This window comes from Hordeum vulgare, chromosome 4H (assembly GCF_904849725.1).
Source record: "Hordeum vulgare subsp. vulgare chromosome 4H, MorexV3_pseudomolecules_assembly, whole genome shotgun sequence".
NCBI lineage: Eukaryota > Viridiplantae > Streptophyta > Magnoliopsida > Poales > Poaceae > Hordeum > Hordeum vulgare.
In genome coordinates this window covers 2209384-2228734 of record NC_058521.1, presented here as the reverse complement: position 1 = coordinate 2228734, position 19351 = coordinate 2209384, and the positions used below count along the sequence as shown (strand labels likewise).

At 41.4% G+C, this 19351-nt stretch overlaps 1 protein-coding gene across 1 annotated transcript; it reads right to left on the bottom strand.

Moving 5' to 3' along the window:
* Window positions 1-2439: 2439 nt before the first annotated feature.
* On the bottom strand, window positions 2440-7086 carry LOC123448217 (BTB/POZ domain-containing protein POB1-like). The gene is made up of 10 exons (XM_045125043.1): window positions 6705-7086; window positions 6154-6185; window positions 5973-6041; window positions 5798-5878; window positions 5093-5127; window positions 4707-4765; window positions 4337-4425; window positions 4189-4252; window positions 3817-4099; window positions 2440-3516 (listed from the first exon to the last, which is right to left on the bottom strand). The coding sequence occupies exons 1-10, from the start codon at window positions 7084-7086 to the stop codon at window positions 2712-2714; spliced, it is 1899 nt and encodes a 632-aa protein (XP_044980978.1). The 3' UTR covers window positions 2440-2711.
* Window positions 7087-19351: the final 12265 nt, after the last annotated feature.

Below are 19351 nucleotides of genomic sequence, written 5' to 3'. Positions count from 1 at the left end.
AAATATTGAATAAGTATTAAAATATATGGATCATGTATATACAAAAAAAGGTTGAACAAGTATTTTAAAAAACGTTCAAAAAGTATTTGGAAAATGTTGAGAAAGTTTTTGCAAAAACTTTGATCATGGACATAAGAATGTAGAAGGAAAAACAAAAGGAAACAAAGGAAAACCAAAGAAAATGAAAAAAAAGGAAAGGGGAAATGAAAAGAATCTGAAGAAATAAATGAAAAACCTGAAGAACAAAAATCAATGAAAATAGAGAAAAAAACAGAGAATAAGAAAAATGAAAAGAAAACGAAAAACATGGGAAAACGGAGAAGAAATAGTGAAAACCCCACCCGATACAAATTAAGTTGGTCCGACATACTAGTTCAGCACGAACGTGATTCTAGCCCAGTAGCAAGCAGCCGGTGCAATCAACCAGTAGACCAACTTCTCAAAAAAAAAAAAAAATCAACCACGGTTTGAATCCCCCTCTCCCAACCGAAATCACTAATTGAGGACTACACCTTTCAACCATTATTCTCACCTTCTCAGATTGCGACAAGTGGCGCACTGATGCATGCCTCTTATCGCAACCTGGGAGTTTTCCTTTTTTTTTCGTACATCCGTATTTTCAAAAGGTTTTAACTCCTAAATCGTGCGTTCAAATCTTGAAGCGTTTTCACCGTTGGATTTCTCGCGTCGAGATCATCAAAATTAAATCTTATGTTGATAGGTTTTGATGATTTTTTTTCACGAAAAAAAGCGTGTCTCACGTGATAGAAAAAAAACATGTTTTTTCCTTTCAGGGAGGCACTGGGCCGTGCCTCTTGCGGAGGCAAAACCGTGCTCTCGCGAAAGCAAAATCGTGCCTTTCACGGAAAAAAATAGAGCCGAAAATGCGTTTTTTTTATTTTTCGAGAGGCACGGGCCGTGCCTCTTTTGAAGGCAAAACCGTGCTCTCGCGGAAGCAAAACCATACCTCTTGCAAAAGAAACAGAAAATGCGTTTTTTTCCTTTTCAAGAGGCACGGCCGTGCCTCTCGCAATAGCAAAACCGTGCCTCTCACGAAAAAAAGCGAGCAGAAAACACATTTGTTTTCATTTCCGAAAGGCAGAGTCGTGCCTCTCGCGATATCAAAACCATGTGCCTCGCGGGTAAAAGAAAGAGTAGAAAACACATTTTTTTCTTTTCCGGAAGGCTCGACCGTGCCTCTCGTGAAGGCAAAACCGTGTCACTCGCGGAAGCAAAACCGTGCCTCTCACAAAAAAAAAACAAAAAACACATTTTTTCCCTTTCCGAGAGACACGACCGTGCCTCTCAAAATAGCAAAACCGTGCCTTTGATGGAAGCAAAACCGTGGCTCTCGCGAAAAAAAAATAAAAAACACGTTTTTTCACGAAAAAATATTATTTATTTTTTTGTTTAGTCAGAAAGCTAAGAAAGATCGATGAAAAACCAAAGCACCAAAAAATCAAAAAAAAACAATTTAAAAAGCCGAAAACTCTTGCGGAAAAATTAAAAAACGAAATCTGAAAAAAGCTCTTAGAACGCGACACGTGGTGACGCACATGAGTGCTTACTGGAAACCTCCTCAAGGAGCGCTCGCTAACTAATGACTCCCTCCCTCCACCCAACGTCTGTTTCTGTAGCGTTCAACACGAGAGTAACTTCTCGTCTCGCTTAATGTGAGAAATAGACGCCGCGGTTGTTTGGGGCGCCCCTATATCTCGCATTCAGCGAGACGGACGAAACCCAGCCTGAAGGGTGGCCCTAGTTGGGCCGGCCCATGCATACGGGAACAGCAGCCTCTTTTTTGTTATTTTTTGTTTTCTTATTTTTGTTTTTCTTTCTTTTACCCTGAAGGGTGGCCCTAGTTGGGCCGGCCCAGGCACACGGGAACAGCAGCCTCATTTTTGTTATTATTTTTTTCTTTTACTTTTGAACTTTGTTTATGCTTTCAAATATTTCAAATAAATATATTAATAAATTACTTCACCATAAACATTTAAAAATATTGATCAAGCATTTGAAAAAAATGGATATGAAACAATTTGATCAAGTATTTAAAAAATTGTAAATCAAGCATTTCAAAAATGTTAGACGAGTGTTTGAAAAATGTTGATCAAGCATTCCAAAGATGCTAAATGTGTATAGAATTTTCTTCTACCGTGTTTTAAAAAATTGATGAAATTTTTAGACCGTGTATATAAAATGTTAATCAAGTATCTGAAAAATATTAATCATTTAAAAGAAGAAATGTGTATAAAAATATGATGACCATCTGTTCAACAAATGATGGAAAATTTTAATCAAGTGTATAGAAATATTAATCAAGAAGTTTGAAAAATGTTAATCAAATATTTGAAAAATGTCAAGTGTTTACTTTTTTGCAGGGAACAACCAACTATTGATTCAACCGCACAACTGAAACTAAGAAACTGACAAGGTACAAAACAAAAATTGTGTTTACATTTCTGCGGGGAACAACCAATTACTGATTCAACCGCACAACTGAAACTAAGAAACTGACAAGGTACAAAACAAAAACTGTGTTTACATGTTTGCGGGGAACAACCAATTATTGATTCAGCCGCACAACTGAAACTAAGAAACTGACAAGGTACAAAAAGAGGTAACAACATAGAATCAATGTACTGTACAGTTTTTTTTTTCAATCAAAAAGAACTTGGATAACATCATTCTGACTACCTAACCTGCATTAGCTAGCCAGCCCCAGTCTTTACTTTGACTCTTATGTGGATTCTGCCATCTATAACATACATGCTCCCGTCGCCAACTAGCTGCGCCCACGGGCACGAGAACAGGTCCGCCATTCCGTAGGTGTTGCCATTTGTAAAACCCCGGTTGAATCTGAGCTTATTGAAAAAATCTCCAGAAGGCCGCTGCCTCACAGCAAAGTTAACATTCAGATTAACTGGTGTCTGTCTCAGATGATTGGTACCAAGAAACAAACCGAGTGCCATGGGCGCGCTGGAAGCTGGATCCATCCTGCAAACAACTCTCATGAAGAACGTATGTCCATAGAAGGTGAAGACTTCTGAATTGATGCGGCTGGTATTCCCTGGTTTACTTATGCGGTAGCAGTCATCTAAGGTCAAGTCCATGTAAGCTATGGCTTCTGCATATGGGTGAAGAATTGAAACTTTCACTGGCTTGGTCAGATACACCCTAGGGTCATAATTCCAGTTGCAAACTCGGGAACATGTGTTGTCATCCTTGAAGAGAAGTGCGTTCATAATTATGGTCATCACTCGCTTTCTGTCGTCAGCCATGAGAGGGCACTCAAAAAACTGTCTTAATCCATCCAGTGACACATGCATAAACCTGACAAGATGTATCAACTCATTGCAGAAGACATCCCTGCTGTGACTCGGGTCAGGGTAGTTCTCTGAGGCCCACTTAAGCAAAAAGTTGTAAACGTGATATTCTGAAGGAACAATCAGCTCGCTACTCAGGAACACACATCTGATGACAGAGAGGGGCATTTGGAGTAACTCATTTTCATGCCTGAAATAATAAGTAGGAGTAATAAAAAGCATCAATACACATGTGCAACCACTTATATGAGCTGTATAGCTTATATACAAGTCAAAAACAAGGAAAACTGATGATTCTGATACATGCAAAATTTCAAAATTCTAGTACATATTGATATAAGCCCAAGAAAGACTATTGCCCAAGTGTCTGGTGCCCAAGTATTATTTGCACTTTGATCTGCAATCCTCAATTTAAAACCCCCACAAATTTCACAACAGGGCAACAAACCAATTCGATGAACAAAAATGAATCATTTTAGTGGTCACTTACTGGACAACATCCTTGAATTTGAGAGCTACGAAGTCACCAGCTGCAGACTTCAGCGGTCCCAAGGCTTCTGACAGTACTGAATTTGTAGTTGTAAAATCCAGGTACATACGAGCAGTCCCAAGTGTCATCTCCGAATTCAATAATAATTCTCCGCACTCACTGATAGCTGTTGTAACTTCATACTTATCAGCAGCAAGTAGAGTTGCAAGCAAACTCTTCGGGTCCAATTTGCTAAATTCTCCATTATAAATAAACTTGATTATTTCCAGCACCGGCTCCAACTCTGAAAGATATTACATCAAAAAACAGTATTAAAACCAACTCTAGTTTTATATTTCATTGCATAAGAAGTTTATGAGTGAATTTCATAACCTGCTTCCGACACTTGTAGTTCAATTACGTTCTGATTAGACTCCTTCATTCCATTTGTAAAAAGCTATAAGAAGCAAGAACGCTAAGTAAGCTTGGAAAACACGCCATAATCAAAACAACTATCATAATCATAATTAGCTAGAGTTACCTTATGGAAAAACTGACTTTCAGAAGCAAGGAGCATTGCGGATACTCGGATATGTTGCACCTGAGGGACTGGTGTTTTCTGCACATTATCTGCGATAAACAACAAAATAAAAGAAAACAGTTCAGGAAACAGATCACCCTAGGCACTCATTTTTGTATGTGTCAACGAAGGAACAAACAGGAGAGGAATCATATTGACAGAAAAATATAATCATTATCAATCATGTGCAAATTTTAAGAACAGAACAAACAGGAGAGAAATCATATTGACAAAAAAAATATAATCATTATCAATCATATGCAAAGTTTAAGAACAGAACAAACAGGAGAGAAATCATATAATAGGAGAAAAATCACTTGTAAACCCTCACCTAAGCCTTTGCCAGCATTATCTATCTTTCCTTCCTCTTGAAGCCTCACATAAGCCTTTCTGTAAGGGCAAAAAATCGTAATAAGAAATCACTGAAAAAAGGGTGCTGCATTGGCAACATATTTCTAAGGATTCATGTAGTATAAACTTCCAGAAACACATTTCTTTCCTGTTCATTCTCTTCTGGCAAGGACTATTAATATTTGCAAATGATGGATAATACATTATCATTTTTTATTTTAGTTACTGCTAATTAAAATAGAAGTACGGCTAAGCAAATACAAAAAAAATTACAGCTCCTGGCATAAAAACAAAATAAAAGGGGAGCTTTCCTTATGCATCTAATTCTATAGAACTGTCAAAAATAACAAATCCATATCCACGCACCTTGCATGCCTGGAGAAATCAGCTAACCTATCATCCTGTGCAGGTGAAAAACAGGTTAGTAGTCGACATGATCCGATTATGGCAGGAGTGCGCATAATAACTATTTACCGGACAAAGCTAGTAAGGCCAAGTAGATGAAGCAGAAACATTCTAGCATAATAAATACTCCTCCTCCTTCTAGATAATACTCTTGGTACATGATGCAGAAACATTCTAGAAGTAGAAAACAACCAATCTTTTTTTCTCTGAATTATGGATAATCTGCTAAGACTATCCAGAATTCTAAATGTACATGAAGCAGAAACAACCCATCTGAATTATGGATAATGAAGTAAAAAACTAGAAGCAGAACTTTCCAGAATTCAGGAGTAAAATTCTAGCATAATTCAATTTGGTCATCTTAGATCAAATAAGACCTGATCCATAATCGGAGGAAGAGTAAAAAACAAATTGCACTCTTGGTACATCAAGCAGAAGCATTCTAGCATAGTAAGACATGATCGGACTATGGCAGGAGTAATAAATACAGCACCATGTTGTTCATCTGAATTTTCACTCAAATTCACATATGTTTGCATAGAGATATATTTGAACAGAAAATACTCTATTTCTAGAAATGAAATGTAATCAGCCTATGACCGTGAGTGACAGCAATACACAATATTCTGGGCATAAGCAAGAAACACACATTAAAATCAGACTTACATCCGTATCATTGGCCTCGATATTATTTGGTTTCACTGGGTTTGTATTGCCAATGACAATGACCCCTGCAGGCCCTTTGCTCTGATAAGAGAAAAAACAGAAGCAGATTGTCACGTAAATACTAAGTAATTTATGTGCTGAATGAGTGAAGGACGTAGTAAGAGAATTTTCTTACTGTATAGCCAACTGGCTCATCACTTTCCTCCAAACTGGACTCATCCCTTCTTTCATATGCTTCTTGCCTCTGTTTTGGTTTACAAATAGAAAAACAAAGCCGAAACAAGCATATGAGACAATGTAGTAAAACTTATTCTACTGATATCGTAACTGAGAAGAATTATACGATGAATGCAAACCTTCTTTACAGTGTCTGGTGAAGTGACATCATCTGCATTTAGAGGACATGAAACCTATTAGAAGAGATTATGGGAATAAAGGGCTAACTCATAGTTACAAGATACTGGAGGGAAGATAAAAACTGCTGATAGCAGATCCTGCCATGAAGCGATGATGGGGGTAAATGCGCTATTCATAGGTACAAGAGATGTTGGAAGCAAGATAAAAACTGACAGCAGAAGCTGATGCGCTATTCATAGGTTACTCGAGCAATGTACCTGTCCTAAATCTTGAGCAACGAGACAATCTTAGAATAGCATCAGATTTCACCTATTTCCAACCTGTCCTAAATCACGAGACAATCTTAGGAATAACATCGAATTTCACCAGAATCTCCAACCTCGGAGTGACGATTATTTTTACGTGCTGCTGGAATTACACAGAAGTATGTACAGCTAGCGCGGACAAAGATTGAAGAGGAAAATCAAGAAACCTAGGTCTCGTCACAGGCAGTTGGAAAACAACCGAAGAGGAAATGAACAACTCGTCGTCGCAAGAAAAGCTGGCATACCTCGAGCTCGGGGGCGCTTACGCGAGACTGGAAGATCCGGATCGGCAGAAACCACTTCCAGGCGGAGTGTCTTGTCAGAGAACAGAGCTGAATCGAACGCAAACCGGAAACAGGGGCGCCGCGACACGGGCGCCATGATGGCGGGAACGGAGGTAGCGCCGGGAGAGCGGAGCGGAGCGGATGGGGACGGGGAGCGGCGGAGGTACTTGCAGCCAAGGGGCGTCGGCGGCGGAGGGCGGATCCGCGGCGGCGGTGGAGGGCGGAGGGCGGATCGGCGGCGATTGCGCAGCGCGAAGGAATTGCGGTGGAGAGTGGTTTGGTTGCGATGGAGGGGGGCAAAAATGAGGATCCAACGGCTATATAAGGGCCTTCCCGCAAACATCAGGGCTCGCGTGGGTCTTCTCAGCAAATTTGCCGAGGCGGCCCTTGGCCCTTGGATCTGAGATCCAACGCGCCTAGTGAAGCCCAGCTGACTCTCCCGGTTTCCCTTGTCATTAATTAATAAAATAAATAAATAAATAGCCTAAAAGCTGGGGGTTGCACGAGGAAAAAACATACTACTCCCTCTATCCTAAAACCATAGTACTCTCTGTGGGGGTTGCTCAAGACACTTATTTTGAAAATCTGAGTGGGGGTGTCACATACGTTGACACGTATGAGTACAATTTCCGTAGATCATATGCAAAATTTGGGAGGTTTACGTGAGTCCGGACCTCCGTCACCCTCAGGCCATCTAAAACCCCACCGGAGTATGCGTCTTTCTCACTCTATCCCTCTTCCCTTCTTTGTATCCGCTCCCTTTTAGGCCGACGCCCTCACATACATTGTGGGACCTCCTCCGCTCCACCGGGGCACCGAGACCGCTTTGCCTACGCCACCATCCCCTCCCCCTCCTCGTCCGTCCGTCCGTCGTCCATGTATCCTTCACCCCTTTAGTTGTTGTCCATGATGGACACCATGCCCAACAAGCGTTTGTCCAAATGCCATAGCCAAATTACTGTCTTTACTTCGAAGCAAGCATGATGGATTCACGCAACAAGAACTTTACAACAACTTCTTGGATTCGTCCTCATGTATCTGGCGATGAAATGATAATGATGCAAGCGGTCCTAGCAAAGACGGAGCATGCAAATGAACATGTCCTGAATTTTGAACTGGTGTTGCATTTGAATATTTTCCACTACTCAAACAATTCTGTTGTTTATCTACAGTTATTTTGAGTTATGCGAACTTTAGAAAGAGAAAACGGAGGCATACATTTAATGGACAGGGCTATATGGCCAGCTTCCGTATATGTGACCGGACACGTCCGCGGAAGGATAGTGAGTTCAATATACGACACGGTGTTGGAGTGGTATCCCGGCCCACAGGGGTTCAAATCCTGGTGCTTGCATTATTCCTTAATTTATTTTAGGATTTCCGGCGATATGCTTTCCGTGGGAGGAGACGTTTTTGTTGACAACGAGGCGCCAACGGCGACTTCATAAATTTCAAGATGATATGTCGGCTCAGTCCCTCGGAGCTACTCATAGGGGTAGGGTGTGCGTGTGTGCGTTCATAGGGGTGAGTGTATGCGCGTGTATATGAGCGCTTGTGTAACAGTTCGGAACCGACGCTCCAGAAGATTCCCCTTTTTTCATTGTTATCGTGTGATTTATTTTGCTTGTCGCATTCATCGTCGCATCATGCACATCATCCGCATTTCATGGGTACTCTATTGCCGCCATTTTTCAAAACTTGCATCCGTTGTTAGTTGCCGGGTCTTTCTGTTTTTCATTGACCGTTTCGAGACCAACCACACACGCACGCGCCCGTGACATCATTAAAATATTGTTTTGAAAAGTGTGTATGAAACTTTCTAGGATTTGGTTCAAAGTTGGCGTGCGGTCTTATTATAGTGCAGGCAGGCCACCTACGAAATTTCATCGTAATCGGAGTTCGTTTGATACCCGAACCATTAAACCTATAGCGGCACTATAGCCGGTCAAACGTCAGACATTTTCGGTGTTTGAAAACCTGATGCTGAGCTGCCCGTTTTCCCTCTCATCTCCGTCTAGCCTCTCTACACAGTGCACCGTTCCACTCGCAACCTAGCCCTAAAACCTCTCGGAACCCGAAACCTACGGTCGTAACCGTCTGGTCCAGATCAACTCCGTTATACCCCAAACCATCATCGGTTTGTCATTTGGCCTCCCTAACCTAGTTATTTTCAGCCATCCGATTTAATCCTAGGGTCCAAATGCCCCCCAAAATTAACCCATTGGCTATATATAGTGTTGGAAATATGCCCTAGAGGCAATGATAAAATAGTTATTATTATATTTCATGTTTCAAGATAATCGTTTATTATCCATGCTATAATTGTATTGGATGAAAACATAAATACATGTGTGGATATATAGACAAAACAATGTCCCGAGTGAGCCTCTAATTGACTAGCCAGTTGATCAAGGATGGTTAAGGTTTTCTGACCATATGCAAGTGTTGCACTTGATGACTGGATCACATCATTGGGAGAATGATGTGATGGACAAGACCCAAACTATAAACGTAGCATGTGATCGTGTCATTTTGTTGCTATTGTTTTCTGCGTGTCAAGTATTCATTCCTATGACCATGAGATCATGTAACTCACTGAAACCGGAGGAATACCTTGTGTGTATCAAACGCCGCAACGTTACTGAGTGACTATAAAGGTGCTCTACAGGTATCTCCGAAGGTGTCTGTTGAGTTATCATGGATCAAGACTAGGATTTGTCACTCCGTGTGACGGAGAGGTATCTCGGGGCCCACTCGGTAATACAACATCACATACAAGCCTTGCAAGCAATGTGACTAATGTGTTAGTCATGGGATCTTGTATTACAGAACGAGTAAAGAGACTTGCTGGTAACGAGATTGAAATAGGTATAGGGATACCGACGATCAAATCTCGGGCAAGTAACATACCGAAGGACAAAGGGAATGTTATACAGGATTATATGAATCCTTGGCACAGAGGTTCAAACGATAAGATCTTTGTAGAGTATGTAGGATCCAATATGGACATCCAGGTCCCGCTGTTGGGTATTGACCGGGGAGTGTCTCAGGTCATGTCTACATAGTTCTTGAACCCGCAGGGTCTGCACACTTAAGGTTCGGTGACGTTTTTGGTATAGTTGAGTTATAGGTGTTGGTGACCGAAGGTTGTTCGGAGTCCCGGATGAGATCACAGACGTCACGAGGGTTTCCAGAATGGTCCAGAAACGAAGATTGATATATAGGATTGTTTCATTTGGTCTCCGGAAAGATTTCTTGCATTACCGGTAGTGTACCGAGAGTGACGAATGGGTTCCGGGTTTTCACCGGGAGGGGCCCACCCACCCGGGAGTGAGCCTAAAAGCCTAGGGGTGGCGCACCAGCCCTTAGTGGGCTGGTGAGGCCATCCCAAGTGGGCTATGTCGGCTAGGAAAAGAAAACCAAAGAAAAGAAAAGAAAAAGGAGGGAGGTGGGAAGGAAGGAGGGGACTCCTCCTCCTCCAAACCGAATTGGAGTTGGAGTCCTCCTCCTTCTCTCTCGCCGGCGCCCTAGGGGATCCCTTGAGCCCCAAGGATAGCCCCTCCCCTCCTCCTATATATACTTGATGTTTTGGGGTTTGTGAGACACAAGTTTGCCATGTGCAACTCAAACCTCTACTTCGTAGTTCTTCCTCTATATCGGTTTTCTATGGAGCTCGGGCGGAGCCCTGCAGGAATAGATCATCACCATCACCTGTGCGCTGTCACGCTGCCAGAGAACTCATCTACTTACCTGTATCTCTTTCTGGATCAAGAAGGCGGAGATCGTCATCGAGTTGTACGTGTGCTGAACGCGGAGGTGTCGTCCGTTCGGTGCTAGATCGGGACGGATCGTGGGACGACGGTGATTTGAATCATGAAGCTGTTCCACGACATCAACCACGTTTCTTAACACTTTGAAAGGACGTGGATGTTGCCTAGAGGGGGGGGGGGTGAATAGGCGCTTTAAAATAATTGAGGTTTAGGCTTGAACAAATGCGGAATAAAACTAACGTTTAATTTGTCAAGCACAAAACCTACAAACAACTAGGCTCACCTATGTGCACCAACAACTTATGCTAAGCAAGATAAACAACTAAGTGATAGCAAGATATATTACAATAAACAATATGTCTATCACAAAGTAAAGTGCATAAGTAAAGGGTTCGGGTAAGAGATAACCGAGGCATGGGGAGGCGATGATGTATCCCGAAGTTCACACCCTTGCGGATGCTAATCTCCGTTGGAGCGGTGTGGAGGCACAATGCTCCCCAAGATGCCACTAAGGCCACCGTAATCTCCTCACGCCCTCGCGCAATGCAAGATGCCGTGATTCCACTAAGGGACCCTTGAGGGCGGTCACCGAACCCGTACAAATGGCAAACCTTGGGGGCGGTCATCGAACCCGTACACGTGGCAACCCTTGGGAGCGGTTACCGGTACCCGTACAAATTGCTCGGGGCAATCTCCACAACCTAATTGGAGACCCCGACGCTTGCCCGGAGCTTCACACCACAATGATTGAGCTCCGAGACACCACCAAGCTTCTAGGACGCCAAAGCATCCACGAAGAACAATATCTAGGGTACTAAGTACCAAAGGTAGTAAGCTTCTCAACTTCTCACTTGCACGTATCACCGTGGAGAACTCAAACCGATGCAACTAATGCAATGCAAGAACACACGAAGTGGTCAAGTCCCTCACACTCAAATCCCTCCACAACAACGAAAGCTATGGAGAAATATGAGAGGAAGAACAAGGAGCTCACAAAGAACTCCAAGATCTAGATCCAAGGGGTTCCCCTCACATAGAGGAGAAAGTGATTGGTGGAGATGTGGATCTAGATCTCCTCTCTCTTTTCCCTCAAGAACAAGCAAGAATCATTGGAGGGATTGAGAGTTAGCAAGCTCTAAGAATGTCAACAATGGAGGTAGAATAAGAGCTCAACGGATGGATAAGACCAAGGGGGAAGAAGACCCCCTTTATATAGTGGGGGAAGGAATCAGACCGTTACCCCCACTTACAGCCCGAGCCCAGCGGTACTACCGCTAGCTGCAGCGGTACTACCGCTGGCTGCAGCGGTACTATCGCTGACCCTCCAGCGGTACTACCGCTGGCTGCAGCGGTACTACCGCTGAGCCCATGGTAGCGCAAAGATACTACCGGGCCAACCACCGCCAAGAAAGTCTTCGCAAAAATGTCCGACGCAGTACAACCGCAAAGATGACGGTACTAAAATCTTGGAGCGGTACTACCGCTGACCAGGGGCGGTACTACCGCTGGGACAGCGGTACTACCGCCATCTCTAGCGGTACTACCGCTAGGGCCAGCGGTACTACCGCCAACTCTAGCGGTACTACCGCTAGGTCCAGCGGTACTACCGCTCGCCACTGAAACAGCCATAACTTTCGCATACGAGCTCCGAATCGAGCAAACCCAAGCTTGTTGGATTCAGGACGACAAGAGCTATCCAAACAGCGAATGGAAATCTTAAGACCATGTAGATATGAAAATGCCAATGATATAGAGATGTGAGTCCTCTATGAATGAAGAACCGGCAAAAACTCCAACATCGAAAACATCATAGTAGATGCATATGGACTCCATTTTCGATGAACTCGAGCTTGTCATGAAGATGGCCATAAGCTCTAAAACTCACAAAGAGAAACACCAAATAAGAACCAAGAAGTATGATGCAAGGATGCAAATGGTTTGAGCTCTCAACGAATGATACGGTCAAGCTACTCACTTGAGAGCCCCCCTTGATAGTACAACAATCTATCCTAAACAGAAAACGTATCAAGGGCAAACCTATACCTTGCACCTCGTCCTCTTGAGCTAGATGATGATGATCTTGGCTTCCTAAAGATGGACCACCTTTCTTGATTGCGTTGGCTTGATGAAGACTAGTTGATTGCTCCCCCATACTCACTATGGGTGAGCCACTCTTCAGCATATCTTCACAAGTCCATTGCCACCACAATGGACAACAAGCTTCAAGCATGATATCTTCGTGTTGATCCACTTGAACTTGCACACCGCAATCTTGATGACGATCACCACTTGACGTCATCCTTCATGGGTTGTATGAGATCTTCCTCTAGACGCAAGCCCATGGAAACACACATAACCCCTACATAGAACTCTCACAAAGACCATGGGTTAGTACACAAACACGTAATGTACAATGCTTACCATACCATGGGATCACTTGATCCTTCTCGGTACATCTTGTACGCTTTGTGTGTTGATCATCTTGATTTACTCTTTGTCTAAGATCTTGATCAACCTTGTGTCTCTATGACCATTCTTTGGATAATACCTTGAATACCACCTTGGTCATCATATAAACTCCTTGAACCCAACAGATGGACTTCAAGAAGTGCCTATGGACAAATCCTATAAATATAACTTAAGACAACCATTAGTCCATAGGTATTGTCATCAATTACCAAAACCACATATGGAGATATATGCTCTAACAATCTCCCCCATTTTGGTAATTGATGACAACTACTTCAAGAGAGTTTATATAAGGAAAATAAGCATAACCAAGCACACACATGCAAAGCAATAATGCATGCGTACAAGATGTAAATGCGTATGCAATAAAAGCAAAACCCTCTAAGCATAACCAAATTAAACTCTCTAAACTTCTCCCCCATTGGCATCAATTGCCAAAATGGACAAAAAGTTTAGAAAGCCAGTATAGTTGGTGGTCCTCCAAGAAGTGTGTACTCCTCAACAAATGAGTGCAGAGAAACACACATATACAATGATAAGAAATTGGAGGAAAACGAACTATATCGAGGACCCAAAGATTGCAAATAAAAGAATCGTATGCCACAAGGACATACAAAAATAGAGGCAAGCAATCAAAAAATACCAGATGGAACAAACTATCAGATGGAACAAACCACATGAATAAAAGATATTATGATAAAGGCAACATAGTGTTTTATCAAAACTAGAGAAGCTCCCCATGATTTGTGCACTAATACAAGATTTTTGTATTTGATACAAGTGCACAAAATAGAATCGTTGCTCCCCCAAAATTAATAAAAACACACAACGAGTGCAAGAAGAAAGATGAGACAATAAGCAAATCTCTTGCACAAAACAAATGGTTGAGCAACATGTAAAATAACTAACTTAAGAATAGGCTCAACCAAAATAATGTGTGTGAGTCATGGCAAAGCACTTGAGAAGACTAAGATAAGGATGAGCATTACTCATCAACATAGTCTTGATGAAATGAGACACAAAGTGCAAGACATATCATTCCCACACACACATACTAGAAAATGGGTTCACAAGCTTACTAATAAACAAAATAAGAACCAACGCTTGTGACAACCCATGGTGAAGATAGGAAATAAGAACCTTGTCAAGAGGAGGGATACCAATCGAAATGGCAAAACCCTCATCAAGACAAGCATGAATAATCTTCATGGCAAAGAGTGCATCAAGATATAGGAAAATAAGATACGCACTCAAGACAAATCCTTTCACGAAGCCACCAAAAATGAAAAAGGAAATGCAACGGTGGACGTGAAAGAAAAGAGGATATCAATTAGAGATCTAACTTCTCTCATGTGTAAAAGATTCTAAGTAGAAGACAATCATGATGATATATATCCACAAAGAAGGATGTACACACGAAATGGTTACAATAAGGAACAAACTAGATATCCAAAAGGAAGTCATAAATATATTAATAAGATCTTTTGCTTGGAAGCATAGCACATGGTCTAATATTTTCTTATTGTACAATATGAACTTCCAACATACGAACATCAAAGACATCCCAACTAGTAATAAGACATCATCGTTCGGATGTTTTGAGAAAGGAAACAAGTACTACAAGAATGAATCAAGAGATTCATGCCATGATGCAACCTGAAAAGAAAAGACAGTGGCCTTTGCAAGAAAAGAATGCATGAAGTAGATACTTGTTACCGAGACAACATTGGATTGATGTAGTAGATAGTTGTTCTTTGATCATCCTAACTTGGCTCCAATAATCACATGGTCTCAACACCTTCCTTATAGGTGAGCCGTGCATCCAATGCATCTCCAATTGTTCCTGGAACAACAAAACAAACAAAATGGTGCCCAAACTCATTGGGACCAAAGAGTTAGAAAACCAACAATACATAGGACAAACTCCACATACATATGTGCATATAGATATGAATTTGAATTTCATGCAAACTTTAGCCAATTTATGACAAGGTGGAGTTTCCCCTATATATTGGGTCAAAGAAAGAAAGCAAGCAAAAGAAGCTGTATAGAGTTAATATGCATGCTCAAGGCTTTCAAGAATCAACTCAACACAAAGTTGATAAAACACAAAAAAGACAAAGTATCAAGTGATAATAAGATACCAAACGAAAAACTATCACTTGAAGAATATGAATGAAAACATACCTCAAGGAAAGAGATATCCATTGACACATGCCAAATAAAAGGAAACAAGATACCAATTGAAGGAAAGAAAACACGGGGTATCTAGTTTCCAAAAGAGAGCTAGGTTCCAACAGACCAAACCCTCGACAAATTTTCATGATGGCACAAAGCATCATAAAGAGCAAGACTTGCCTCTCATCAACACACACTTGATGGGGATCAAAATATTTTATGATGGTCTAATAAAGAGGGTGTTCTAAAGAGAATAGGATAGCTCCCCCAAGGGATGTGCATTATATAGAATTTGCATTTAAATACAAAATGCACAAGATGGGATCATCACTTTCTCTATATCTATAAAAACACTAGACATGTTTAAAATAGATCCACAAGAGGCAAGGAAGACAAATGAAACACAAAATCGAATGTAAAGACGATTAGCAATTTCTACCACATGATGGGAATACCAATTGTCAAGGACAAGAAGTATTTTGGAAATAATACTCATTGGTAGATCGCCAATATATCCAACGTCATCTTTACCCATAAAACGCAAACAAATGACACATTTAGAGCTACCATGCCACTTAGGAACAAGATAATTTACAATATCAACACTAAGTGGTAATACCTCAAATGTACACATTCTCTAGGCTTGTAATATGCACATAGCATATTACTCCCCCATAATGTCATAATCCAACAATATTACCAAGTGGCAAATTAAAACCAACAAGAGATAATTAATGGACCATATAGAATTTGAATTTCTCATGAGTAAGACATACCACATAGAAACTAGATAATCTTAAAATATCAATACTAAGTGGTATTCCCCATGTAAGCACATTTATAGGATTGTGAGGTCTGCAAAGCACATCACTCCCCCACAATGGGATAATCCATTAATCTCTCACACGAGCCAACAAAGATACAAACAAGATGCAATAAGGCTCAATACAAGACTCACATGTACATGATATGCAAACCAACATACACATATTCGCTTACTCAAGATAAGCAAGTTGGAAGTACAACATATACAAACACATGCAAGGTACAAAACCACAACATGCAAAGGGGAAAGCAACTAACAATGTAAATAGTTTAAGTACAAGTTACCGTAAGGAGGCACATTGGATATAAGATAGAAACTCGATAATCCAAATGACTTGGCTTGAGATAATATGAATGATGAAGACCCCTTAATTCTTCATTATGTATCCAAGTCTCTAATGTCCTCCACATACACCTATCGATCAAGTTTGAGCTTGTTGGTCCCCAATCACGTTGGGTCCTAAGAGGTTAGTCACAATAGGCTTGGCAACCCAAATGGTGTTTTTCTTCACATCACTTTGAGTACCAACAACCTTGGCAAACACATTGCCAACCTTATCCTTCCCAATAGAATATATATCATCAATAATGATTGGGTTGGATAAATTACCTCTCGTGCAAGATGAAGCGAAGTGACCCTTCTCACGACATAAGTAGCAACATCTACCTTTTAATTTCTTCCCTATTGATTTATCAACATGAGGAGTGTTGGCTTGGGTCTTCTTGGGAAGGGGCATTTCTTCAACTTGTAGTTGAGTATGTGAGTGCACTTGTGGCCTCTTCCCTTGTTGCTTGTGACTTTGGGGCTTCTTCTTTAGTGGGCAAGATCTAACATGGTGCCCTTCAATTTTTCACTTGAAGCAAATAATCTTGGTCGAATTCTTGACTTGTTCTTGGCCCTTCTTTTTGAAGCTTTTGGACTTATTCTTTGTGCTGGAGTTGAATCCAAGTCCATATTTGTCATTTGGGGATTTTTTCCCACACAAGACATTGTTGAGTGTGGACATTCCTTCATGACTCTTTTCCAAGTCTTTCTTCAAGGAAGTGACTTGGGCCTTGAGCTCTTTGATTTCCTCTACATGGTTAGTATCAACACAAGTATTAGAGGAAGTATAAGCTTCATTGTACAAACTATAAATAGTTTGAAAAATGCTGGGGTGTTTAGTTGGAATATTTCCAATCACCCATAAAGTTTTCAGCATTTTTGGAAACTATATATTTTTGAATTCAAATTTAAAACTTGAAACCAGTAGTCTTTTGCATTTATTTAAAATGCCAAAAGTATTAAGAAAATGGTTTTCTTCATTGCTTATTTGTTTTCAAGAATTATCAGAAAATTTGAACTTTTCTTGAGGCCATTTTGGGTTCATTGATTTGAATAAGTTTGTAATTCCTTTGAATTTGAGAAGTGGCTAGGGTTTTTGAGTGTTCCTTCACCACTTACTTTGTTCTTGTTGAAAATTTCCTAGATGCAATGCAAAGAAGATATGAGCACAATGCTAACTTGATTAAGATGTCAGGGATGTGACAACTCACCCCCACTCAAAAGAATCTCGTCCCGAGATTTAGAAGTCGTCGGGAATAACACAGGATACTCAAGTCGGAGACGATCCTCTCTTTCCCAAGTTGCCTCCTTTTCAGAATGATTTGACCATTGAACTTTAAGAAACTTGAGGTTTCGACGTCGAGTGGTACGCTCAGCTTGATCAAGAATACGCACGGGGTATTCTCGGTACGAAAGGTTATCTTGGAGATCAAGCGTTTCGTGTCCACTTCACGGATAGGATCCAAAAAGCAACGCCTGAGTTGCGAGACGTGGAAGACATCATGAACCTTGGAAAGATGCGGAGGAAGTTCCAACTGGTAGTCAACTTCTCCTCGTTTGGCATGAATGCGAAAAGGACCAATGTAACGAGGAGCCAACTTGCCCTTGATACCGAATCGATGGGTAACCTTCAAAGGTGTAACCCGAAGGTAAGCCTTCTCGTCAACTTCAAAGGTCACAGCCTTATGATGACGATCATATTGGCTCTTTTGACGAGACTGGGCTGTTTTCAACTTTTCACGAATAATGCGAACCTGCTCTTCCGCATCCTGGATCATATCCGGGACAAAGAGTTGCCTCTCTCCGGTTTCTGACCAATTAAGAGGTGTTCGACATCTTCGTCCATAGAGAACTTCAAAAGGAGCTTTGCCCAAGCTTGATTGATAACTATTGTTATAAGCGAATTCGGCAAATGGAAGGCACTTCTCCCAATTCATACCGAACGATATAACACAAGCTCGGAGCATATCTTCTAGGATTTGATTCACTCTTTCTACTTGACCACTTGATTGAGGGTGGAAAGCAGTGCTAAAGGATAAGTGAGTCCCCATGGCATTCTGAAAACTTTCCCAGAAGCGATAAGTAAAGATACTCCCACGGTCCAAGTTAATCTCCAGGGGAACACCATGAAGAGACACTATTCGAGAGATATATAACTCCGCTAGCTGGCTAGCTGTTATACTCTCACGAACGGGAACAAAATGAGATACTTTGGAGAGTCGGTCAATGACCACAAAGATAGCATTATTTCCTTTCTTGGTCTTGGGAAATCCGGTAATGAAATCCATACTAACTTTATCCCATTTCCATTCAGGAATAGCTAAAGGTTGAAGGGTGCCAGCAGGCCTTTGATGTTCTGCCTTAACTCGACGACAGACGTCGCAGTTAGCAACGAACTCAGCAATTTCTCTCTTCATCCTAGTCCACCAGAACCTCCGGCGTAGGTCCTGATACATCTTAGTACTACCGAGATGAATGGTGAGAGGAGAATCATGGGCCTCCTTAAGGATCAATTGCCGCAGACGTTTGCTCTTAGGAACCACTAAACGGTTCTGAAAGAACACAACACCTTTCTCATTGATGGAGAAATCCCTAGCGTTACCGCTAGCAATATTCTCCTTGATCTAGGATATACCCTTATCACAAGCCTGCACGGCTATGATTTGATCCCTAAGAGTAGGCTTCGCCACCAGGGTAAAAAGGAATCCTTGAGGAACAACATGAATATTCAACTTCTGAAATTCCTCATAGAGATGTGGTTGACCTTGTTGTAGCATCAAATTGTTACAATAAGATTTACGACTTAGTGCATCAGCCATAACCTTGGCCTTCCCCGGGGTGTAAGTTATCCCTAAGTCGTAATCCGAGATCAACTCAACCCACCGTCTTTGCCTGAGATTCAAATCCGGTTGGGTGAAGATATATTTCAAACTTTGGTGATCAGTGAATATTTCGCAACGATTACCCAGAAGGTAATGTCGCCAGGTTTTTAGTGCATGGACCATAGCTGCAAGCTCAAGGTCATGTGTGGGATAATTATC